At 43.6% G+C, this 24,944-nt stretch overlaps 2 protein-coding genes and 1 long non-coding RNA gene across 7 annotated transcripts in view; 1 reads left to right on the top strand and 2 right to left on the bottom strand.

Annotated features, from left to right (window-relative positions):
* SPAST (spastin) overlaps positions 1 to 821 on the bottom strand; it is a 62,883-nt gene extending 62,062 nt beyond the window's left edge. For 3 of the 4 annotated variants that reach the window (XM_048843644.2, XM_048843643.2, XM_048843645.2), the window contains exon 1: positions 162 to 821. In XM_048843644.2, coding sequence (XP_048699601.2) covers positions 162 to 576 — 415 coding nt within the window. In that variant the 5' untranslated portion in view covers positions 577 to 821. The remainder of the gene's footprint in view (positions 1 to 161) is intronic. The other variant, XM_048843642.2, reaches the window with a different exon arrangement.
* DPY30 (dpy-30 histone methyltransferase complex regulatory subunit) lies at positions 290 to 24,788 on the top strand. Of its 2 annotated transcripts, none has more exons than XM_048843653.1 (5): positions 290 to 390; positions 16,296 to 16,367; positions 16,457 to 16,504; positions 22,881 to 23,023; positions 24,553 to 24,788. In XM_048843653.1, the coding sequence occupies exons 2-5, from the start codon at positions 16,332 to 16,334 to the stop codon at positions 24,623 to 24,625; spliced, it is 300 nt and encodes a 99-aa protein (XP_048699610.1). In that variant the 5' UTR covers positions 290 to 390; positions 16,296 to 16,331; the 3' UTR covers positions 24,626 to 24,788. The 2 variants fall into 2 exon arrangements, with proteins under 2 accessions (XP_048699610.1, XP_048699614.1); XM_048843657.2 differs by lacking the exon at positions 290 to 390 and adding an exon at positions 14,242 to 14,418.
* LOC142071609 (uncharacterized) lies at positions 2,200 to 14,285 on the bottom strand. Its single transcript, XR_012667733.1, has 3 exons — positions 14,194 to 14,285; positions 8,738 to 8,820; positions 2,200 to 2,716 (listed from the first exon to the last, which is right to left on the bottom strand). It is a non-coding gene; the product is annotated as an uncharacterized LOC142071609 (long non-coding RNA).
* Positions 24,789 to 24,944: the final 156 nt, after the last annotated feature.

Genomic DNA, 24,944 nt, shown 5'->3' with positions numbered 1-24,944 from the left:
ACAGACGCCCCCTCATTCAAGGGACTCACCGCTAGAGACCCCTCTGGATCCACTCAGGCCTCGCTACCTCCCTCCCCCAGGATACCACCCGCCCCCCTCGAGGCTCGTCCCCACTCCAGGCACCATCCTCGCCCCACCCCAGGCTCCCCGCAAGCCCTCACCTCTCTCCTCTTCATCGATGCGCAGCGCCACGGAGATGCACTCGAAGGCTCGCTTGTGGCAGGCTCGCACCGTCTCGGGCGCCCCGCCGGGCTCGGGCGCGTCGCCGGCCCCGGCCTTGCCCTTGGCGGCCATGAGGGCGCCCCGGGAGAGGCGCTCGCAGAGCCAGGCGAAGAGCAGCCCGAGCTGGAAGGCGACGAAGCGGAGCAGCGCGAAGGCGGCGAAGAGCGGGTAGGAGAAGTAATAGAGGTTCCGCTTATGGGGAGACGCCGCGGCCGCCCCCGCCGCCGCCGCCTGCTGTTGCTGCAGGGGGGGAGCCGGCCCGGCCGGGGCGGAGGGGCAGGCCCTGGGGGCTTGGGGCGGGGAGCTGGAGCCGGCTGAGCCCTTCTTCTTCCCTCTGCCGCCCGGAGAATTCATTCACCGCCGTCGCCATAACCCGCTGCCAGCGACTGACAACAACCGGCCATGGCGGCAGCTACGCCCCTTTTAGCCAGCCCCGGCTACGAGGGCTGTGGGGAAAGTGCGCACAAGCCCTTCCTGAATACAGGGACGCGTAGCCGCCGCCCCTAGCGTACGGTTATTGTTGACAAGCAGCTGTGAGAGGCAGGCAGCGAGGCGACAATGGGAGGTGTGGTTGGCGCAGCGGCTGGGCATGGAGACTACATATCCCAACATGCCGCGAGGCACTGGTTGCATAGCATGCCGGGTACTGTAGTCCCTGTTGGTGGCTTTTTTCGAGCGTTCAGGGAATCCGCTGCGGGCGCGTTGCATTTTGGGACATTTAGTCTTTTCGTTCCGCATTGCATTTCGGGAGCTGGTGCATCGCAAGGCGGGTCAGTTGCCGGTCTCGCTGTGGAGTGTTGCATGCCGGGAAATAAGAGGTGCCCCTCCCTGTGCCCTCCTGGGACTTGTAGTACGCGGGGGCTGTGTTGCTCCCTCGGACTAGCAGGCGCTAGGAGCCGCGTGCTGGGTGGTGTCTGTCATGCCGCTCCCAGCCAGCGGTCCTCGCGCCTTCCAGCTGGAGCCTCCGGGTGAGCCACTGCAGCCCCTCCTCCGCCCTCAGTGGGTGCCCACTGCAACCCACCCAGTCAGCGGGGTACCGCAAAAAGTGGGTTTTACGGTCTGGTGCCTACACCTGGGGCAGCGCCTACACCTGGGGCAGCACAAAAGGCGCCTGGCAACAGGGAATGCACAGCAGGACTGATGTTCCTGAACCAGAAGAGCGAGTCCCTGGCTATGGTAACCTCTCTCACGCCCATATACAAACCCTTTATGTTTCGAATAAAGGACAAGTTGGAAATTATAGGAGAAAGTTTATTTTTAAGGGCACATCCCCAAGGTTTTATTTATGACACACACTCGTCTCTAAGTAACACATTTTATTACAGTGTGCAATCCCTTTGCATGGTTTTTGGTGCATACAAGACAATATTTATTGATTAATTTGACATGTAATGTGAAACAGGCACCAAATGAAGGACAAGTGGCCACGCTACATATGACATTCTAACATATTCCCTCTCAACCTGCTTTGGGACAGATCTGGGACACAGTACAGGGGAAAAAAATCTTGCAATGAAGAACACTAGAAAATCTATTGGGTAGTAGCAGGATGGTAAAATAGGGAAGGGTCAATTTTATGCAACCTCACCTTCTTAACATTAAAGAGCTATAACAAATTCATAAAATAACATCAATCCAATATTAAAAGTTATATATTTAAACATGGAAATGTTAAGGTTAAGACTCCCATAACATTAATTTGCTCACATTGCATATATTGTCTGTTAAAGCATACATTTAAACAATTTAACTAGTTATTAGAAATTAAGTACAGTCTTGTTTCAGAGTAGCAGCCGTATTAGTCTGTATCCGCAAAAAAAAAAAAAAAAAAAAGGAGTACTTTTGGCACCTTAGAGACTAACAAATTTATTTGAGCAAAAGCTTTTGTGAGCTACAGCTCACTTCATCGGATGCATCCAATGAAGTGAGCAGTAGCTCATGAAAGCTTATGCTCAAATAAATTTGTTAGTCTCTAAGGTGCCAAAAGTACTCCTTTTTTTTAGTAGTCTTGGTTATCTAAGTGTAAAAGGAGAAATTGACTACATTTGGATAAGCAAGTGTTCAGATAACCAAAGAAATTTTCTGTGTGAACAACAGGCTTTGAGACATCCAACCTCGTTTCAGATAAAAAGAGGCGTGGATAATCAAGGTTCATCTGCATTACGTGTGTGCAACACAGCTGTCAATATGTACCTTAATATTTGTATTTTCTCAGAGTTTTCTTTTTAAAAACAAGTAAATTTAATTTTGCATTAACCTATTATTTGCAGTTAGTTTCCTGTTGTATTTTTTGAAAGAAAAGTCCTTAACTTCCTTCACCCCACTGATGCCTATCAGTCATCTCCCTTTTGGACACCTCCTTCCCAACCAGCACATTCTGTCTCCTGGGCCCGTACACGTCCCCTTCTTGCTGAGCTGTTCCTCATATAAAACGTCATAATAGCATGAAGAGAGGCTCCCTTTAGTTCTTTCTCCATACTAGGGTCCAGACAAGCTAAGTGGAAAGAGACTCAATAAGATCTGAGGTGCTCAGATACTATTATGGTAATAAAGATGGTATCAGAACAGAATTGCCAGAGATCCTATAGTCATGCACTTTCCCCAGTGGAGCACTTCAATAGTTCCTTCCTCCCAGTGATGAACATGGAACAGCATAACTTCCCCCCCCCCCCCACTATACAATTAATTGTCAGGTAGGGAAGGAGTCAGTCAGTGGCTACAGCTCTACTGGATAACCTACCAGGACCATAGGTGCCGACCCCATAGGTGCTCCGCTTAGCACCCACCGACAGCCACGCTCTCCCACCCTGTGGCGGCCCGCTGATCAACTCCTCCCCTTCCCTCCCAGCACCTCCTGCACACTGCAGAACAGAGGCATGCAGGAGGCGCTGGGAGGGAGGGAGAGGGAAGAGCAGGGATGGGGCATGCTCGGGAGAGGGAGTGGGAAGAGGCAGGGCAGGGGTGGGGCCTTGAGGGAAGGCCTGGGAGTGGGGATGGGAGTGGAGTAGGGGCAGGCCTGGGGTTGAGTGGGGCTGAGCACCCCTCAGGTAGAAAGGAAGTTGGTGCCTATAACCAGGACAATTGAGTGAAGGCAAGAAAAATCAAGCTCCTGGAATAGTCTCTTTAGTCTTGCTCATTGTGAGTGAGTGGGACTCTTTTGGCATGCAGTTAATTTTACAGTAGTGTTTAAAATCTCTCCCTGGTGAGGTGAAGGGTATTTTTAATCACACATTCCATTTCCCACATTCAAACTATTTCAGCTCCTGGCCTTCTCCTGGTGCCTGTTTGGGCCTTGCAGTGAAAATGAGGAGTTCTCCCCATCCCCGAAGACATCATTTAGCATGCAAGACTTTGTTAGGATCATTTAAGATCTTATCATGGCATCTTAATGAATTATTTTTGTAATTCTTTAAAACAGCTTCCCTCCCTCCCGCCCCCGTTTATCAACAAGACTAAACAGGTTTTACAGGCCTTAAACATGGGTTTTGAACACTGTTCTAAAACATCTAGGGTTCAACTAACTATCCTGCAAACAAGCTGCCAAACTGTTTTAGAAAACCATTCAGTGGGAGTCATGTTTACATCATATTTTATTATGGGATATCAACTCAGTCTCTTTTCTCCCTTATTACTAAGGAAATGGATAAGTCTTCACTCATCCTTTACACAATCTCCTCTATGCATCTCCTTCAGGTGCTGCTTTGCGCATTTCAGGTGATAAAACACATTTCTTGGTACCCTATCTATGTATCAGAGATGCTTTTACTAATACCCATTTTTAAATGCACCAAAGGCGCAAGTCACCTCCAAATGATGTCAATATTAATGCAGTGCGACCTAGAGCAGGCACTCATGGTCCAGTTCTACAAACGCTTACTAAAGAGCATAATGCTTACTACTGTGAATACTCTCTTGGAATTCACAATAGTAAGTACTCCACTCAACAGTAAGTATTTGCAGGATCAGGCCTTAAGTTCCTTACAGTTTGAGAATTATTTGGAGAAAATACAGGGATGTTTCAAAGCTACTGAAATGTAATAGACTTGAGATAATTTGAAATTAACCAAGTGGAAACATGATGAATAATTTACTTTAAAAAAATAGGAACAGTTGGAACCTTGCTAATTGAACTCTTTTGTGACCCATAAAGCAGTCAACATATAATACCTATAAATCATATCACATTACACTAAAATCATGTTTTGATTATTTAGATTAGCAGGCTGTATAGAATTACTACTTTTTTTTCTTAAAATCTCATCATTAGAAATGTATAATAGCTAGTAGGTTATCTAGTCCATCCTCCTGCCATTGTAGGATTCCGCTTCTAGAGTATATTCTCAAGTGCTTTGTCTAGTCAAATTTTAATTGACTTAAATAATGGAGCTTCTAACACTTCTCTTGGAAGATACTTACACAATTTAATTCCTACGTGTCAACTTTAAAGACAAAAAGTCAGTATGATATGTAGCAGTGTCAAGGTTCCTCCCCCACTCTGAACTCTAGGGTACAGATGTGGGGACCTGCATGAAAACCTCCTAAGCTTACTTTCACCAGCTTAGGTTAAAACTTCCCCAAGGTACAAATTAATTTTATCCTTTGTCCCTGGATCTCCACTGCCACCACCAAACTCTAACTGGGTTTACTGGGAAACATTGTTTGGACACGTCTTTCCCCCCCAAATCCTCCCAACCCTTGCACCCCACTTCCTGGGAAAGGTTTGGTAAAAATCCTCACCAATTTGCATAGGTGACCACAGACCCAAACCCTTGGATCTGAGAACAATGAAAAAGCATTCAGTTTTCTTACAAGAAGACTTTTAATAGAAGTAAAGAAATCCCCTCTGTAAAATCAGGATGGTAGATACCTTACAGGGTAATTAGATTCAAAACATAGAGAATTCCTCTCGGCAAAACCTTAAGTTACAATAAAGACACACAGACAGGAATAGTCATTCTATTCAGCACAGTTCCTTTCTCAGCCATTTAAAGAAATCATAATCTAACACATACCTAGCTAGATTACTTACTAAAAGTTCTAAGACTCCATTCCTGTTCTATCCCCAGCAAAAGCAGCATACAGACAGACACAGACCCTTTGTTTCTCTCCCTCCTCCCAGCTTTTGAAAGTATCTTGTCTCCTCATTGATCATTTTGGTCAGGTGCCAGCGAGGTTACCTTTAGCTTCTTAACCCTTTACAGGGGAGAGGATTTTTCCTCTGGCCAGGAGGGATTTTAAAGGGGTTTACCCTTCCCTTTATATTTATGACAAGCAGTTACGTGAGGAGGGTGTGGGTAGGGGATTAATCAGGACCATTTTCAGATTTTTCGCCATTTCTTCCTGTTACCAACCCCCTAGGCCATACATTCCTTCTTTTTAAAAAATGTTACTGTTTTGCGGAGTAACAAAAATCACGGTAATTTAAAAATGAATAAAATATCATAAACTATTCATAAGATATTTTAAATTTGGTAAATGCTTCCCACTGATCCCCCACAACTTGCTGGTAGTGGGACAGCTGGGTTCTTTGCTACACCATAAGGTAGGTAGTAAGAAATCTTTACTCCCCTTCCCAGAAAGGGCAAATGAGTCAAATATTGCGGAGTGGGATTTCTCATCATGGCCATAAGTATGGTGCTTCACTTGAAATTTCAATGCAAGCCAAGTAGTTTATCTTGCAGATGATTAAGACTTTCCACTAGTGCCACATTCCATTAGCTCGTGTCACCTACAGAATGTAGGTGAGCTTACAGGCCTGTTATTAGATGTCAGCATTAGAAAAATTTTCATTATACTCCATTCGCAATTACATTACAAAATTATTCTTCCATCATCCCTTTAAATATTAGATAGTTGTCATACTGGCCTTTCATTATCATTTAGCCTAGCAACCATATTTATTTATATTATATCTTCCCTATTGAGGTAGTCCCTCTATCATTTTTATTACTGTTTTCTGAATTTTCTCCAATTTGTTTGATATTATGATCTAGAAGATAGGGCACAGGTCTGCCAATCAGTATTCCTGAGTTCTGTTCCCAGCTTTGCCACTGGACTTCCTGTGGTCTTAGGCAAGTCCCTTAATCAATATGTGTCTCAGTTTCCCCAATACAATACTACTTTTGTAAAGTGCTCTGATCTTCAGATGAAAAGCACTATTGACGTTCAAGTGTTGTCATTTATATACTATGATGTATTACTTTCCCACAACATCCCCAAACATCAGTTCAGCGTATGAATGTATTTATCCCTATTGTTTATTTTATAATAAAAGAGTGTTTAAGTAAAATGACAGTTCCAAGCTAAAATCACTTCTGTCCACAAATCTTTCATCTTTTGTTACAAGCAACACCGAAGATTGCTATAACAAAAATAAGAAACTTTTTTTTCAGTTTGCTTACTTTGTGCACAAGCAAATAGCCACTTGTACTGTTTCCCTTGTAAAGTCAATTTATTGTGTGGGTCCTTCATAAAGGACAGAGGAGTACATATGATTTTAAATATAAAAATATGACTGTAAAACTACAAAAACTGGCAGGAAAGCTCAGGATAATTCTAACCCCTGAAACTGCGTTTAAGTTATTTTGTGAAAAGGGACTATATTTCAAGTTAATTGCGATTATATGTATGTATGCCTTATCTAATGGTAAGGGGCATCTTTTAATACATTTTTAAAGTTTTTTTATGAGAGAATAATGAAGTCTGAATAACTGTTCTGGTGGGGCTGATTCTTTGTGTATATTATATATATATTGTGTATCATATATCAGTATATAATGAGTATATTATTAGTCACTCTTTCACTGAAGCTATTATTTTACCAATTTGTGCTATTTTTATTGTGAATTAGTTTTGTTTACACAATTGTAAAATCTTTTTCTTTTCTTAAGTGTCTTGCTAGTTATGTGAGTTATGCACATTTTATTGAATGGCCTGTTTTGCATGACTTTATTTGCTCTATGTTTCATTTTACCTGAAAATCTTTTTAATAAAGGCCAGCCCTTGTTATCCTACTGTGTTGGCTCTGTAGTCTTAATTAAGTAAGTAAAAGAGAAGAAAAGTTGTAAAAAAAATGTTTTGTAGTAACACCAAAAATACACCATGGTTTAGGCTTACATCCTGCAGCTGGATCTGTGCAGCTAGACATTGCACTTGCATGCAGCTTGTTGACTTCAGTGAGATTCAGCACAAGCATAAGGTGCAGCCAATACACATCAGATTGGCACATTACAGTCTTATCTTGCAAATGTGAATTGATGAAGTTAAATATATCCAGATTATTTTCTTGCCACTTCAACCTACGTATTTCTAAGATTTGGACTCTCCTCTCTCTCATGCTTGAGAAGGATGTTGTTCAGACCCTCATGATCTCACACCTCAACCTGACACCAACCACTGACGCCTTTTAACTAAATTTGAAACACTGCCATTAGGATCATCTTACTGGCTTATCACACAGACTACATCATCCCCCTCTTTGCATTCCTCCACGGGCTTCCCTTCTTCACCACATCCAACATAAGCTCTTTGTCTTGGTCTTTAAGGTCATTTAGGTCCATCCTCTGTATAATACAGGGACATGCATATCTAACATACAGTTTTGACTCTAGCATTTGTTCTTTCAATGATCACAGTCTCGATCGCCCAACTGCTCACTTCCCCTTCAAGCACTCCATGCTTTCTGCCATACTGAGTCTATCTGCATAGTTGAAACTCATCAAAATTCATAAAGCCAACACATGATCTGCTTTTAAACCATCCTTAAAACCTACCTCTGCAATGATGGGTATAAATCATTCCTGGCTGGCATTGGTTAGGCAAGGGGAAAACTGTGACTTCTACTTTCCTGCTAAATCCTATTTATTTTATTATTACCACATCCTTCCAAACCACTCCCATCCTATATATCTGTTTCATCCAGATGTTGCATCCTGTCTGACATGAAGATTATGAGCTCTCTGTGTAGAGGTAAAAATCCTAAGGCCATCTTGGATCCTCTAAAGCAGTGCTTCTCAAGCTCTCTGATGTGGGGGACTGGCAATTTTTTTTTTCCAATGTGCCGCAGCCCGGCAGCCAATGGCTCACGAACCAGGACTGGTCCGCGGACCACCACTTTGAGTAGCACTGCTCTAAATAACAACTAAGCATCCGTTTTGTAAGTCCTTCTTGTCCCCTCCTCAATCTGAATTTGGCACTTTTTTATGTTTAGGTGGGAAAAAATGGTTACTGTCATTGGCTAATCTGCCTAGCAACCCTATGTCTATATAAGGGCAGTGCTCAGATTAGATTGGGGCTGCTCGCCTGAGTGACAGTCTTGTTGCTGTCTGTTAGAGACAGAGCAAGCGGCTGAGGGTTAATAGGTTAGGCCATTAACCCCACAAGGGTCATCTCAAGCAGGGAATATCCTTACCTACACGAACCTAATCCATCTCCTATAGTGATCGCTTGCCCCATGCATGACGACACAGGTAAAGGGAGAGGGAGGGATTTAATTACCTGAGTACTTCCATCTTACCCAAGAAGACGTTCATCTGGTTCCGCCTCAAGGTCCTGGTCTCCATCTGAGGGATCCGGCCATTCTGTCGTACTGCATCCATCCTGAAGAGGAGAAGACACCATCAAATCAAGCTGCCAGAGATGGTAGTGTCATTGTCATTTTAATCCTCGTATATAGATCCCTGTTGGTACAGCCTGCCTTGTTTTATTATCTGTCTCACCTTGTTACCTGGGAAGTCCTTGCCACCCCATTAATAAATCTTGTTATACCTTTATCCTGTCTGAGTCATATCTGGGAACACAAACCCTCGGTGATAGATATGGGAAGGGAGGCGAACCTGAGATGGAGACTCCTGGCCATTGTTAATTGTAGCTCCTGTTTCGGTCAATATCTATTCTTTTATTTAATTTATTTATTTATTATATGTCTGTACAATGGCTAGCACTAATCCTTAATTTGGGTTCCTAGCTGATTCTGTAATATAAATATTAAAGAAACCACACACAAAAGAAATTTTAAACATTAAGATTGCAAAGTCAAGTCCTCAGAAGTTAGAAAATAACAGAATCAAGCTAGTATGTGCAACCTTTCTTTGGTCCCCTTATGCATGTCTTTAATTACATGATCATATATTTTTCCCACGAGACCCCTGCTTCATTCAGTGTACAAACTGGATGATGCTAACTGGATAAGCAACGAGTCAGCATTTTATCATTTTTAATATGTGACCCATGTCTTATTTACTGACTACCATTCAAATCCTGCTTTGAATGATCAGGAATTATAAATGTCCTCATGGCTTTTATATAGCAATCATTGCTATAGTATCCAAGTGATTCATGTAGATGAATTAGTTTATTTTCACAACATCCATGTGAGCTGAGGGGTTATTATTGTTCCCATTTTACAGACTGAGGTCAAAATTGTCCACTAATTTTGGGGGTATGATGAGGTTTACAAACCCCACACTGGGCCCAAAGAAATTAAAAGGCAATACTGTGCCCAGGTAGCATTGCGTCTATAGGCCTGCTCCAGCTGTAGAAGCAAATTAAAAGGAATTCAGAAGACTTGGTAAGGGCAGGTGAACAGGATCCAGAAAAGAAGACTCCTTCTTTAAGGAAACTAGGTAGATGGTGGAACCTGAATGGGGACCACAGTGTGGGTAAGGCCCTTGGCAGAGCCTTCCCCAATCACCACCCATTTCAAGCAGCAGCAGATCTTGCAGGGCCCTGCTCATTTGGGACTTTGTGAAGCTACTGACTGTTTGGACCACAGGAGCCATGCCCCAGACTGAAAAGGCAAATAGGTAGCGAGTAGCCTGGGGTGGCAGATTTTGGCTCTGTATAGGGAGGAACCTGCCAGTTGTACTTACCACTGGGCTCTGGGCTGGGGGAGGAGGGCCTGAGTCCCCCTACTCTGCCCCATTTAACTACAAATGCCCCAGATGCAGTGGGGGTCCCAAACACTCCTGGGTTGAAGGCAGGGATCGGGTACCACCACTATGCCCCCTCAATAACAAGATAAGGGGTTGGAGACCAGGTACATTAACCACTAGGCTACCTGGCTCTCTGAGCCACACATCACAGGAGGCCTAATTTAAGAAGCCTAGTGTTTGATTTGTTTTTTTCAGAACACTGAGACTTTTATAGCACTACATGTGTTCAAAGCACAGCTCCCTTTGTCGCCAGTTGCTGTGATGATAGTCTGCACATCTGACTCCAGTGTCTCATGTTAAATGAGTCCAGGAAGTACCCTGGTAAGAATCCCATCAACTGGGGGATTGGGTGGATTCCTGGCTAATAGGCAGCTGGATTTGGTTTTTTTCCAAGTAGCTCTAAATAAAGGGTGGGGGAATTCACTTAAAAATAACTCGAGCAAAATAATTTTGGCTGCAATACCACAATGAGAGCCTCACAGATCAAGCCCTATTGGCTTCAGTGGGGTTTTATGCAAAACTCATAGCAAGACTGGGGGGGGAGGGGAGGAGGGGCAGATATCTGCATTTTTTTTGCTAATTAATAAATTCCACCCATTTTATTTCATAAGCAAAACTAAACAATACAGAGCACAGATCTTAAAATCAGCAAAACTGTATTAAATTAAATAGACTAAAGTAATAGCAAGAAAATTACTTACTCAAGTGTTTGTACCTAAAGGGCACTATCACCATCAAATCTGAATTCATAGAATCATAGACTATCAGGGTTGGAAGGGACCTCAGGAGGTCATCTAGTCCAACCCCCCGCTCAAAGCAGGACCAATCCCCAATTAAATCATCCCAGCCAGAGCTTTGTCAAGCCTGACCTTAAAAACTTCTAAGGAAGGAGATTCTACCACCTCCCTAGGTAACGCATTCCAGTGTTTCACCACCTTCCTAGTGAAAAAGTTTTTCCTAATATCCAACCTAAACCTCCCCCACTGCAACTTGAGACCATTACTCCTTGTCCTGTCATCTGCTATCACTGAGAATAGTCTAGAACCATCCTCTCTGGAACCACCTCTCAGGTAGTTGAAAGCAGCTATCAAATCCCCCCTCATTCTTCTCTTCTGCAGACTAAACAATCCCAGTTCCCTCAGCCTCTCCTCATAAGTCATGTGTTCCAGACCCCTAATCATTTTTGTTGCCCTTCGCTGGACTCTTTCCAATTTATCCACATCCTTCTTGTAGTGTGGGGCCCAAAACTGGACACAGTACTCCAGATGAGGCCTCACCAATGTCGAATAGAGGGGGACGATCACGTCCCTCGATCTGCTCGCTATGCCCCTACTTTTACATCCCAAAATGCCATTGGCCTTCTTGGCAACAAGGGCACACTGCTGACTCATATCCAGCTTCTCGTCCACTGTCACCCCAAGGTCCTTTTCCGCAGAACTGCTGCCGAGCCATTCGGTCCCTAGTCTGTAGCGGTGCATTGGGTTCTTCCATCCTAAGTGCAGGACCCTGCACTTATCCTTATTGAACCTCATCAGATTTCTTTTGACCCAATCCTCCAATTTGTCTAGGTCCCTCTGTATCCTATCCCTGCCCTCCAGTATATCTACCACTCCTCCTAGTTTAGTATCATCTGCAAATTTGCTGAGAGTGCAATCCACACCATCCTCCAGATCATTTATGAAGATATTGAACAAAACCGGCCCCAGGACCGACCCTTGGGGCACTCCACTTGACACCGGCTGCCAACTAGACATGGAGCCATTGATCACTACCCGTTGAGCCCGACAATCTAGCCAACTTTCTACCCACCTTATAGTGCATTCATCCAGCCCATACTTCTTTAACTTGCTGACAAGAATACTGTGGGAGACCGTGTCAAAAGCTTTGCTAAAGTCAAGAAACAATACATCCACTGCTTTCCCTTCATCCACAGAACCAGTAATCTCATCATAGAAGGCGATTAGATTAGTCAGGAATGACCTTCCCTTGGTGAATCCATGCTGACTGTTCCTGATCACTTTCCTCTCATGTAAGTGCTTCAGGATTGATTCTTTGAGGACCTGCTCCATGATTTTTCTGGGGACTGAGGTGAGGCTGACTGGCCTGTAGTTCCCAGGATCCTCCTTCTTCTCTTTTTTAAAGATTGGCACTACATTACCCATTTTCCAGCCATCTGGGACTTCCCCCGTTCGCCACGAGTTTTCAAAGATAATGGCCAATGGCTCTGCAATCACAGCCGCCAATTCCTTTAGCACTCTCGGATGCAACTCGTCCGGCCCCATGGACTTGTGCACGTCCAGCTTGTCTAAATAGTCCCTACCCACCTCTTTCTCCACAGAGGGCTGGCCATCTACTCCCCATGTTGTGATGCCCAGCGCAGCAGTCTGGGAGCTGACCTTGTTAGTGAAGACAGAGGCAAAAAAAGCATTGAGTACATTAGCTTTTTCCACATCCTCTGTCACTAGGTTGCCTCCCTCATTCAGTAAGGGGCCCACACTTTCCTTGGCTTTCTTCTTGTTGCCAACATACCTGAAGAAACCCTTCTTGTTACTCTTGACATCTCTTGCTAGTTGCAGCTCCAGGTGCGATTTGGCCCTCCTGATTTCATTCCTACATGCCCGAGCAATATTTTTATACTCTTCCCTGGTCATATGTCCAACCTTCCACTTCTTGTAAGCGTCTTTTTTATGTTTAAGATCCGCTAGGATTTCACCGTTAAGCCAAGCTGGTCGCCTGCCATATTTACTATTCTTTCGACTCACCGGGATGGTTTGTCCCTGTAACCTCAACAGGGATTCCTTGAAATACAGCCAGCTCTCCTGGACTCCTCTCCCCTTCATGTTAGTCCCCCAGGGGATCCTACCCATCCGTTCCCTGAGGGAGTCAAAGTCTGCTTTCCTGAAGTCCAGGGTCCATATCCTGCTGTTTACCTTTCTTCCCTGTATCAGGATCCTGAACTCAACCAACTCATGGCCAGTGCCTCCCAGATTCCCATCCACTTTTGCTTCCCCCACTAATTCTTCCCGGTTTGTGAGCAGCAGGTCAAGAAAAGCTCCCCCCCTAGTTGGCTCCTCTAGCACTTGCACCAGGAAATTGTCCCCTACACTTTCCAAAAACTTCCTGGATTGTCTATGCACCGCTGTATTGCTCTCCCAGCAGATATCAGGAAAATTAGTCACCCATGAGAACCAGGGCGTGTGATCTAGTAGCTTCTGCCAGTTGCTGGAAGAAAGCCTCATCCACCTCATCCCCCTGGTCCAGTGGTCTATAGCAGACTCCCACCACTACATCACTCTTGTTGCTCACACTTCTAAACTTAATCCAGAGACATGGAGTAATTGGTAACATGGAGTTCTATGTGCCTTGACTATTACAGATTTCTGTCAGTTTTACTCAAAAATATTGAACTATGTTTTTTTCCTAATTACCATCCCTGTAAACTCATTATGGGCACTGACAGTGATGCTGAATTCTTTCCATCTCAGCTGTCACCACCCATAATAAAGGTTCTAGGCAAGACAATTGAGAACCACAACCACCTGTGCAACTTTTTGCCTTCAGTGACTCTCTGCAATTGTCATTGAGGGTCACATTTGCCTGCAATTGCACTGCCTTTTATTAATGATGATGCACCAAACCAAGGAAGGGAAACCAACTGCTAAAGCCCTGGGGTAAGTTTGTGCTGTGGGAAGTTAGACAAGACATCATTTTACATGCCCACTGGACTTGAGTGAAATGCACTAATAGGGAATTCCACACCTTTACTATATGCATGCTATAACTCAGGCTCCCTCCTCGGTTACAATTACCAGTTAAACTGATTGCAGATGTGTCTACACTACACGCTGTGGGACTAACTCCGTTGCTAAGCCGCGCCCCTGCCCCTACTCCAGAAGCAGCAGCGCAAGGTCACGAGGCTAGGCGGCCGGCAGCTCCAGCCAGGACAAGCAAGCAGACTTCAATGGGCGGGGCCACTGACGATCACGTGTCTGATGATGCTCGGGGGCCCCCAAGCCTGGACTTTTATCCATTGCCCTACCTGGTGCGGGCGGGCCTTCCCTTCGCGCAGGCGCAGTTGGGTGGTCGCCGCTACACCACTTCCTTCACTTACGGCAAAACAATTTACGATATCCCCGCCAAGCGTGCTGTTGTTAGTGGCTGAGGCTGTTGCGAGGCTTTTGTAGCCTCGCAACGATCCTTCCCTTTTTCTCCCTACGGTGAGGCTCGTCGCCGCGTCCTCTCCGTTGAGCGGCTGTCTCGAGAGGTGAGAGCGGCTCCACGGCCGAGGAGTGCGGGTAGCGCTGCGTCCCTCGCTGCCGGGCGTGAGGCTGGAGGGGGCAGAGCGGGCGGGGCCGCGAGGGAGGGCTGGTCCGGTCCGGTCCGGTCAACGCCTGGTGCCGCCTGCCCGCTCCTGGCGCGGGAAGCCCCGGCAGTGGCCCTCGGGGCGCGGACACCGGCACTCGGTCTCCAAGGGAGCCTCGCTGCGGGCCGTTCTAGCGGCTTCCCACGGTACCAGCTGCTCCGCGCCGAGAGCAGGTGCGGGGGGGGGGGGGGAGCCGAGCAGGAACGCGGGGTTGTCCCAGGCTGGCGTGTAGCCTCTTGACGGAGGTCACTTCGTAAGACAGGAGAGAGTTGTGTTGTTTTTTTTCCTGGTCTTCTAAGCTGTGCTGTAATGTTGGCCCCGGACTGCTGGTATCGGAGGCGGCTGTGACAGGGAGTGGGTTTGGGTTCGCTCAGTGGCATTTATTTCTCCTGAAATGGGAGCTCTCCTGTATGCCGAAGCGATGCTCCTTCGCCTGTTCTGAGAATGGTTAAAAAGGAGAAGCCGTCGTAATCCAGCTCTCAACTCCTGCTCCGATCCCCTCGTCTCCAGCTTTGCTGGAGGAGCCCTTGGACGTCTCTGAACATACACCTCCTGTACTCTAGCGCCTTAATGGAGGAAGTGGGATTGTTTGGGTCCTCTAGGAGATATTGTAATACCAGTACATAATAGATATCCCTTCTCTGAAATGTTCATTATCTACTGGAGGTAAATGAGTGTTAATAATTATTGAAACACTTTCTTCCTCCCTCACTTGATTGGCTTTCTTTCACTTGACTCTTTGAGGATGGCAGTTTCACTATTTCTTTATTTACTATAGAGCAGCCGTTCTCAGACTGTGTGGTGGGCCTCCCAAGGGAGGTGAGGGAATGTGTCGAGGAAGGTGAGAGCTGTGTGGGTTTTTTGTTTTCGTTTAAGAGCTCTGGCTATCAGCCCCAGCTGGCTGGGTCTTGTGCAAAAGGGTCAGGCACACCTAGGATGTGGAGATAAAAGTGACAGCTGGAGCTGCATCACCTGAGCTTCAGCTCTCCTCTCTGCCATCCCTTACCCGGGGCTTAGGCATTCAGACTTGTGGTGGCAGCAGCAGCATAAAGTAAGAGTGGCAATAGGGTGGTAAGTCTGTTGTGAAAAGTGATTTCACATTGCTACCCTTACTTCTGTGCTGCTGGTGCAGTGCTGCCTTGAGAGCTGGTGGCCCAGCCAGTAGCTGCTGCTCTCCACTCTGCCTTCAGAGCTAGGTAATGGTATATGTACTTGGCAGGGGATGGCATAAATGACTACAGACATAAAGAAAGGGGGCCCGATCAAAGAACAACTGTTAGAGTCATATAGGGTAGAAAAGACAAAACAAGCAAAATACAGATTTTTAAAAACACATGTCTCAGGCCTTTAAATGTTATAGAGATTGAAAAAAGGAACAAGTCTGATTGTTTTTTTTATTATTATTTTTTTTAAAAAAACCTTTGCTGGTCTCCTTTAATACTAACTTGTACAGTCAGTTCTAGATGTTTCTGGACCACGTATACACATTTGCTAATTCTTTTCAAAGTAATTATGACTGAACTAACCTTGTCTGAAAGTTCTCTTTTAAGTTACTTTGTCTGAGTTTATTTCACATGTTCTTTTGCAAAACTTCAGATTTTTTATACAAGAAAAATATGGTTGACAGAGCTGAGGGGGAGGGAAAGGACCCAAACCTACCTTGGTGATAACTCTTTGCATGATGGTGACCAAAATTGTCAACTGTATTTTAAGTGTCAACTACCTTATTTTTTTATTGATTTTAATGTTCTGACCAATTTTTTTTGTTACTTCCCAAGATTGTTGCACATTTGGCGACTTTCAAGTTTCAAATCATGGACTCAGAACAGATCATGGAGGGACAGGCACAGGTATAGTAAGAAACTTTTTACACTGATTTTTCTGTTAGCAGATGCATAAAGTGCATTTTGGTTTTGCTGACTAGCATATTGTTTTACAGGTTCCAGAAAATCCTCATGCTGAATATGGCCTTACAGAAAATGTAGAGGTAACTAAGATTTAATTGTTCTCAAATGCAATTGAAGTAGTATTTCTGATTTGGAGGAAATATGGGTTTAATTTAGCTAAAATGATTGTAGAAATCAGACCCAAAATACAAGGAACTGAATGCTTTTGAAAACAGTGGGTAATGAAGGGTGCTTAGCATAACTCAGTAAATGCTGGTACCATGCACAATTGACCTTTTAATAGTATATCAGTATTGCTGGTTGGGCTGCTACCATTCTGTTTCTAGTCCCACAGAAATAATGATCCCTTTGTGTGGTGGTTTTGTCCTTTGGATTTGTTTTTTTTTAAGTGCTATATACAACTTACCTCTGCTACCTCTTACAACAGGTTCTTCTGACAATACACCAATGGAACGCTTCTTGAGGTTACCCAAAGCCTCTTGTATGAATCGCTACCACCTCCTTACAGCATGAGAGAGCAGTGTCTTTGCCAAGTGAGGGGAAAATGCCTCCCAGTTCTGGCAGCACAAGCACTCTGCTCCAGGCCTCACAAGCCTGGCTTTTTCTCTCTGCATGCTAAAAACTTACATGCCCCCCATGGTTATATTTGAGTGCTCAGGACCTTGTCTTCTGGACTTCTGTGGTGTACACTGATCCACTGCCTCCATGGAAGCAGTGCACGCCAATTTACCAGCCTTACCTCAGTTCAACACTCTCCTTAATACAGTAACTCCTCACTTAACGTCATCCTAGTTAACATTGTTAGGTTGCGGACCTATTAGAGAACATGTTCATTTAAAGTTGCCCAATACTCCCTTATAATTTTGCTTGGCAGCTGCCTGCTTTGTCCACTGCTTGCAGGAAGAGCAGCCCTTTGGAGCTAGCTGGTGGGGGCTTGGAACCAGGGTGGGTTGGCATCTCCCCTATCAGCTCCCCCAAGTTCCCTGTGCAGCAGCTCCCCAGTAGGCTATCAATTGCTGGGCAGTTTAGGTGAACATCCCGCCCTCCACTACTGTGTGCTGCTCCTGCCCTCTGCCTGGGAGCTGCTCCCAGGAGCCTCCTGCTTGCTGAGCAGGGGCGGGGAAAGAGGAATGCTGATGTCAGGGTGTCCCCCTGCTCCTACACCCTGCTCCTGTACCCCATCTCCACAGAGCAAGGTGGGGACACGTCAGGGCTCAGGATGGAGGGAGCTTGCTGGCAGCAGCTGCTGTCTCAACTTGCTGATCTACTTAAAAAGGCAGCGTGTGGTCAGTGTACTTAAAGGGGTAATGCACGTCTCTCTCTCACTCACACAGCGTGTGTGTCTCTCTCACTCACAGTGTGTCTCTGTTTCACACACATGCACCACTTGGCACTTTGGAAAGTGGAAGGAGTGGTGTGCTCCAGTGGGATAGCGTGGGTTCATCATCAAGTTCAGTTTCCACAGGAAATGTTTGCAGCCACTGCTATGCATCCGTTGTGTCTCCTCCCTCCATTTGTGCTGCCTTGTAGAGTGTGACGCTACATTAACAACAATGTGTTAACCCTTGAGGGCTCAGCCGAGTGCTAGTTCATCATTTAGCAGCAAGGCATTCCCTGGGAAATATTCCAGCCTCTGACTCCACCACCTCAACCAAGCTTCACAATCATTGTTGGTTACAATATTAAATTGTTTGTTTAAAACTTATACTGTGTGTGTGTGTGTGTATATACACATACATATATATATAATTTATTTCCCTGGAACCTAACCCCCCTTATTTACAATTAATTCTTATGGGAAAATTGGATTTGCTTAACATCGTTTGCTTAAAGTAGCATTTTTCAGGAACATAACTACAACGTTAAGCAAGGAATTACAGTACAAGGGGCTTAGATGTGTTGATAATAAAACAAAATTGAAGACTATTTTAACACAGCTTGAGATAAAGATTCCAAAATAAAAGATTTGGAAATGTAAGGGTACAGGAGAAAAGAGAATCATAAAATGCAATCTATAGCATATACTTAGACAAGAAAGTAATTTGTCACTAATACGGTATTTCTCACCCAGTGGGCAGACCTTGCAGCGCTTGTCCAGCCCAAAGACCTTTTCATGAGACACTCCTGCTGGCAGAATGTCGCCTCTGTAAAGGATAACATCTTGTCCCCTTTCCCCTTCTCTTACACGGTTATGGACTGTTATCTCTTAGCCTAGGGAGTCACCTAAACAGAGATTTCTCTTGGATTTTGTTTCTTTGTAAACACTCACTCCTGCATCTGGTCGAGAGAGTGAACGCAGGGCTGCCTCCACAGATGTTGATTGTGAGCTCTGAGACTCCTTGGCCTCAAGTGACAAGTTTCACTTCCAGCAGTCCTGGAACAAAATATACTATGTTACATAACCCTAAAATTGTTTCCCATATTAACATCTCACAATAACCACGTCAATCAGCTTGTTTTTAGCTTTCAGCAAGACTACACATGACCCCCTTCGGTGAAATATTGAGAAGGTGGTCAGACACAGGAGCGATGCCTGTCTGGGAATGTTGGCGTGTCACCTTCCTGGCAACTTTTTTTTTTTTTTTTTTTGAGGGGGGGACGCTTTCCATGTTTTCAGGCCTTGGAAATGTGCCAGAATAGTCAACTTTTTTTCTCCCCCCTCTCTTAATTATTTGAGAGTGCTGTTTTGACACACACTTTTTCTTTTGTTGAGAAAAGGTTAGGCTTGGGGAATGACTAGTAAACATATGCATAACAATAAGAGTAATCATAAGACAGGTGCCTTCAATTAAGTCCCTCTAACTTTCTTCTAGTCTAGGCTAGTGAATAATAGCATTTAGCCACTTCTTGCTGTTCAAAAGTCCTGTCTTGCCATTCTCCATCTTGGTCATACTTCCTTGTATTCTTTTCAATCTCCACTGTATCTATTTTGATATGCTATGACCCAAATTGGTCACTAATCATTGCACATTTTGTGTATATAATGTTTTTTTAGAGCTGTAAAGCGATTAAAAATAATTGCGCGAATAATCGCACTGTTAAAGAATAATAGAATACCATTTATTTAAATATTTTTGGATGTTTACTCATTTTCAAATATATTGGTTTCAGTTATAACACAGAATACAAAGTGGTGTACAGTGCTCACTTTATATTTATTTTTGATTACAAATATTTGTACAGCAAAAAATAGTATTTTAATTCACCTAATACAAGTACTGTAGTGCAATCTCTTTATCATGAAAGTTGAACTTCCAAATGTAGACTTATGTACCAAAAAACCCTGCATTCAAAAACAAAACAATGTAAAACTTCAGAGCCTACAAGTCCACTAGGTCCTACTTCTTGTTCAGCCAATCACTCAGACAGACAAGTTTGTTTACCTTTACAGAAGGTAATGCTGCCTGCTTCTTGTTTACAATGTCGCCTGGAAGTGAGAACAGGCATTTGCATGGTACTGTTGTAGCCGGCGTCACAAGATATTTACATGCCAGATGCATTAAAGATTCATATGTCCCTTGATGCTTCAACCACCGTTCCAGAGGACATGCATCTATGCTCATGACGGGTTCTGCTCAATAACAACCCAAAGCAGTGCGGACCGGCACATGCTCAGAGTATTGTTCTTTTAAGACTTGTGAAAGAATGCTCCATGCCTCATCCCTCTCAGATTGTTAAATCATGGGTTGTGTTCTGTAGCTATTTAGAAATTTCACATTGGTATCTTCTTTGCGTTTTGTCAAATCTGCACTGTCAAGTGAGCACTGTACACTTTGTATTCTGTGTTGTAATTGAAATTGATATATTTGAAAATGTAGAAAAACATCCAAAAATTTAATTTCTATTGGTATTTTATTCTTTAACAGTGCAATTAATTGCAATTAATTTTTTTAATTGTGACGAATTTTTTTATTAGTCGCGTGAGTTAACTACGATTAATCAACAGCCCTAGTTTTTTCTTACTTTTATGATGCCAGGGTGCGTTCTGTGAGGGTTGTGGTTTTGGTTTTTTTGTATTTACAACTACCATGGACAGACTTCTTTGAACTACCCGTGATGATTTCTAGATCTTACCCCAAATGTTCTTTGCATGTTTAGAATAAATTATAGACTAACTTTCTGTAGTGCTGATGTTAAAAATATATCCATGTGTGGCAAAACTGACAATTTTGGAGGACGTTATGTTAAATTATATTGTGTGTGTAAAAATCCATTTGACAATAGTATAAGACAATTCATTTAATATTTTCTGACCAAAAGGTTACAATATAGTGGAGCCAAAAAAGTGGAGGAAATGTATCTATTTTGTGCGTAAGCATTTCAGCGTATTAAAAAGATTAATAACTTACTGTATTGGAGCCTGATTTCACACAGGGATTTGCATGGTTGGACCAAGTACCATGTACCATGGTCTGTTCCAAGTACCATTGCTGGCAGGGGAACGCTTGGTAAATGCAAGTGTCCTATCCTGCAAATCCTTCTTGCAGAATTTGGTCCTACTTTTTGAAGCCTGGTACTACAAATGCTCACAAGAGCAACTTAATGAGGACTGCTTACATAAATAAAATCATTCTAATCTATAACAGTTGGCAGGGAAGAGCTATGAATATAAAAGAGCTGATGAAAATGGTAGTGTAGGGGCTGCCTCCAGTTTCAAGAAACTTAATGACAGGTTTCAGAGGAACAGCCGTGTTAGTCTGTATTCGCAAAAAGAAAAGGAGTACTTGTGGCACCTTAGAGACTAACCAATTTATTTGAGCATGAGCTTTCGTGAGCTACAGCTCACTTCATCAGATGCATACTGTGGAAACTGCAGCAGACTTTATATATACACAGAGAATATGAAACAATACCTCCTCCCACCCCACTGTCCTGCTGGTAATAGCTCATCTAAAGTGATCAACAGGTGGGCCATTTCCAGCACAAATCCAGGTTTTCTCACCCTCCACCCCCCCACACAAATTCACTCTCCTGCTGGTGCTAGCCCATCCAAAGTGACAACTCTTTACATAATCAAGTCAGGCTATTTCCTGCATAAATCCAGGTTTTCTCATATCCCCCCCCCACCCCCATACACACACAAACTCACTCTCCTGCTGGTAATAGCTCATCTAAACTGACCACTCTCCAAGTTTAAATCCAAGTTAAACTAGAACATTGGGGGGGGGGGGGGGTAGGAAAAAACAAGAGGAAACAGGCTACCTTGCATAATGACTTAGCCACTCCCAGTCTCTATTTAAGCCTAAATTAATAGTATCCAATTTGCAAATGAATTCCAATTCAGCAGTTTCTCGCTGGAGTCTGGATTTGAAGTTTTTTTGTTTTAAGATAGCGACCTTCATGTCTGTGATTGCGTGACCAGAGAGATTGAAGTGTTCTCCGACTGGTTTATGAATGTTATAATTCTTGACATCTGATTTGTGTCCATTTATTCTTTTACGTAGAGACTGTCCAGTTTGACCAATGTACATGGCAGAGGGGCATTGCTGGCACATGATGGCATATATCACATTGGTGGATGTGCAGGTGAACGAGCCTCTGATAGTGTGGCTGATGTTATTAGGCCCTGTGATGGTGTCCCCTGAATAGATATGTGGGCACAATTGGCAACGGGCTTTGTTGCAAGGATAAGTTCCTGGGTTAGTGGTTCTAACAGAACTTATCCTTGCAACAAAGCCCGTTTCCAATTGTGCCCACATATCTATTCAGGGGACACCATCACAGGGCCTAATAACGTTTTTTCCTACCCCCCCCCCCAATGTTCTAGTTTAACTTGGATTTAAACTTGGAGAGTGGTCAGTTTAGATGAGCTATTACCAGCAGGAGAGTGAGTTTGTGTGTGTATGGGGGTGGGGGGGATGTGAGAAAACCTGGATTTATGCAGGAAATAGCCCGACTTGATTATGTAAAGAGTTGTCACTTTGGATGGGCTAGCACCAGCAGGAGAGTGAATTTGTGTGGGGGGGGTGGAGGGTGAGAAAACCTGGATTTGTGCTGGAAATGGCCCACCTGTTGATCACTTTAGATGAGCTATTACCAGCAGGACAGTGGGGTGGGAGGAGGTATTGTTTCATATTCTCTGTGTATATATAAAGTCTGCTGCAGTTTCCACAGTATGCATCTGATGAAGTGAGCTGTAGCTCACGAAAGCTCATGCTCAAATAAATTGGTTAGTCTCTAAGGTGCCACAAGTCCTCCTTTTCTTTTTAAGAAACTTAATGTAGCTTATATGGCAGCATGCTGTTAGAATCTAACATAAGGCTTTCTATATTTAACTTAAGAAAACGGAATTGAGATTCTCAACCAAATTAAAAATATGGAGTGAAATTTGAGGATAATTTCACTCCATCTTCTAATACCCTTATCTGATTGCTTTTGCTGAATGTCTGCTTTTAAGCAGACTTTTTATGTACTAATTTCAATACTTTTATTCACATGATGCCTTGAATTCATCAGCGGATAGTAGAAAATGAGAAGATTAACGCAGAGAAAACATCAAAGCAGAAGGTGGATCTTCAGTCGTTACCTACACGTGCCTACTTGGATCAGACAGTTGTGCCTATCTTACTACAGGGACTTGCTGTACTTGCAAAGGAGAGGTAAAGAACTTAATGTAGCATTTTTCCTCAAAATAAAGGAGGCTCAGATGTGGCCAGGGCCTTCCCACTTAGCGGCTTGCAAAACCAGTTTGTCTCCATCAAAAGCTCACGTATGGCATTTGGGGTGGATGTAATAGCATGTCTATTCTCTTGAGCAGCCAAGATGTGTTCTGTAACTAGCTGCTTGCGATGTGAGCTGTATAAGAGAATATCGGTAATCTCATTGTCACAAGGACATGTAGTTTTAATGCAAGGTTTTCACAGGGTAAATAAGAATGCAGTCTGAATAAATCTGTTCTTTAAGTAAATCTGTTGCATGGTTCCTCATGGCAAGAGCCTGGACAGACATTTCACCAGCATTCTTAACCTGGCTCAGGGTTCTTGAATGAGTCCTGCTCCCTCAGTAAGTAGGTACTCCTCATGCTGTCTCTTACTTTATTGAACAAGGTAGTTCCAGAAAATCCAGCTGGTAATAGCATATAAATTCTTCCTCGGCACTTATTCTTGGGAGTTCATACAATGAGAGATTGTGCTGTAGCGGCATACTAATGATACTGTTCCCTTTGTTTAAAGACTGTTTTGCCAGGAGGCCTCATATATACTTTGAACAACATGGAAAGGATGTTCCTCAGTAGAAACACTCAATTGTCCTTCCTCTCCGGTTGATTCCTGTCATCTAGGTATAACTGGAACCACTTGAGTGTCATACTGCACATGCTAATAATACCCCTTTGTTGCCGAAGGAACAACCTTTGGCTAATCTTATCAAAAACTTCGAAGGACCACAATGGACTAAGTTAAAATCATGAGAACCTTCATACCTCTCCCAGTGGTATCTTAACCCCAAAAGAACATTTGAGTTTAAACTAGAAGCCACCCACATCAATAACTAACCACTTAGTTGCTGTGTAAAGACAATATTCTGCTTATAAACTGTGTGCAGATCTTCTACTGATTTATTTGGGGTTCTGCTTTGGATGGAGAGTACTATGTAGTCCTAAATTGATATATTCCAGACCACAGTTAAAACTTTTGGATGCTTCCCTGGAAAAAAGTGATAGCCTGATATGTGGGGTGCTGAGCTGTACTAAGTATACATCCTCCTGAAACTGGTGTGCATTTACTTGGCACAGCTTAGCCATGCCTCTGCTGCTGAAACTGTGGCTGAACTGCAATTTATACTCACTAGTTTGGTGACAGCTAATATGAGTGTGCACATGAGCAGAAGAATCACATCCCTAGAGCTTATTGTAGATGTAGCCTAATAATGACAATTGTGTAGTGGCTATCGAGGACCAGGAAGTGTTGCAATGGGAATCTTAATAAATGGAGGAACTTCCTGGCTAGGGAGTTCTCTAGTTGCTGCTGAAACATGACCCTTTGTGATTGTTATGCTACAAAGCTGAACATTTCTAATTTGTCCAGTGCTTTTACAAGTAAGTCTCTGTTTTCAGTGAAGATGAGCTCTCCAGCTCACTTAAATGTATGTGACAAATAGTAATTACGCTTGATTTTTTTTATCTCTACAGACCGCCAAATCCTATTGAATTCCTAGCAGCATATCTTTTAAAAAACAAGTCACAGTTTGAGGACCGAAATTAATTCCATGGGAAGAGGACGACAGTTTGGCTGCTAAACTTAGATGCTAATTTGCCATGATTCATTCTTTGCTGTAAAAATCATACAGAATCACCAATGTCTTTCAGACTGCACAATTTCCCTTATCTTTTCTTGAGTTATTTAATAAAGTACATTTTTATTCTCACTAGTCTTAAACTACATGTTAAGTGTCCTTCAGAATAAAGTATTGAAAGTTCACAGCTAGGTGAAAGCTTGAATAATTCCAGTGAAATATTTCACCTCAGTACATGAAACAAATGTAATGATCTTACTGGTAAGAAATTACTAAAAATCAGACTTG

This window comes from Caretta caretta, chromosome 3 (genome assembly GCF_965140235.1).
Source record: "Caretta caretta isolate rCarCar2 chromosome 3, rCarCar1.hap1, whole genome shotgun sequence".
Taxonomy (NCBI): Eukaryota; Metazoa; Chordata; order Testudines; family Cheloniidae; genus Caretta; species Caretta caretta.
This window is presented reverse-complemented; position numbering and strand designations above follow the sequence as displayed.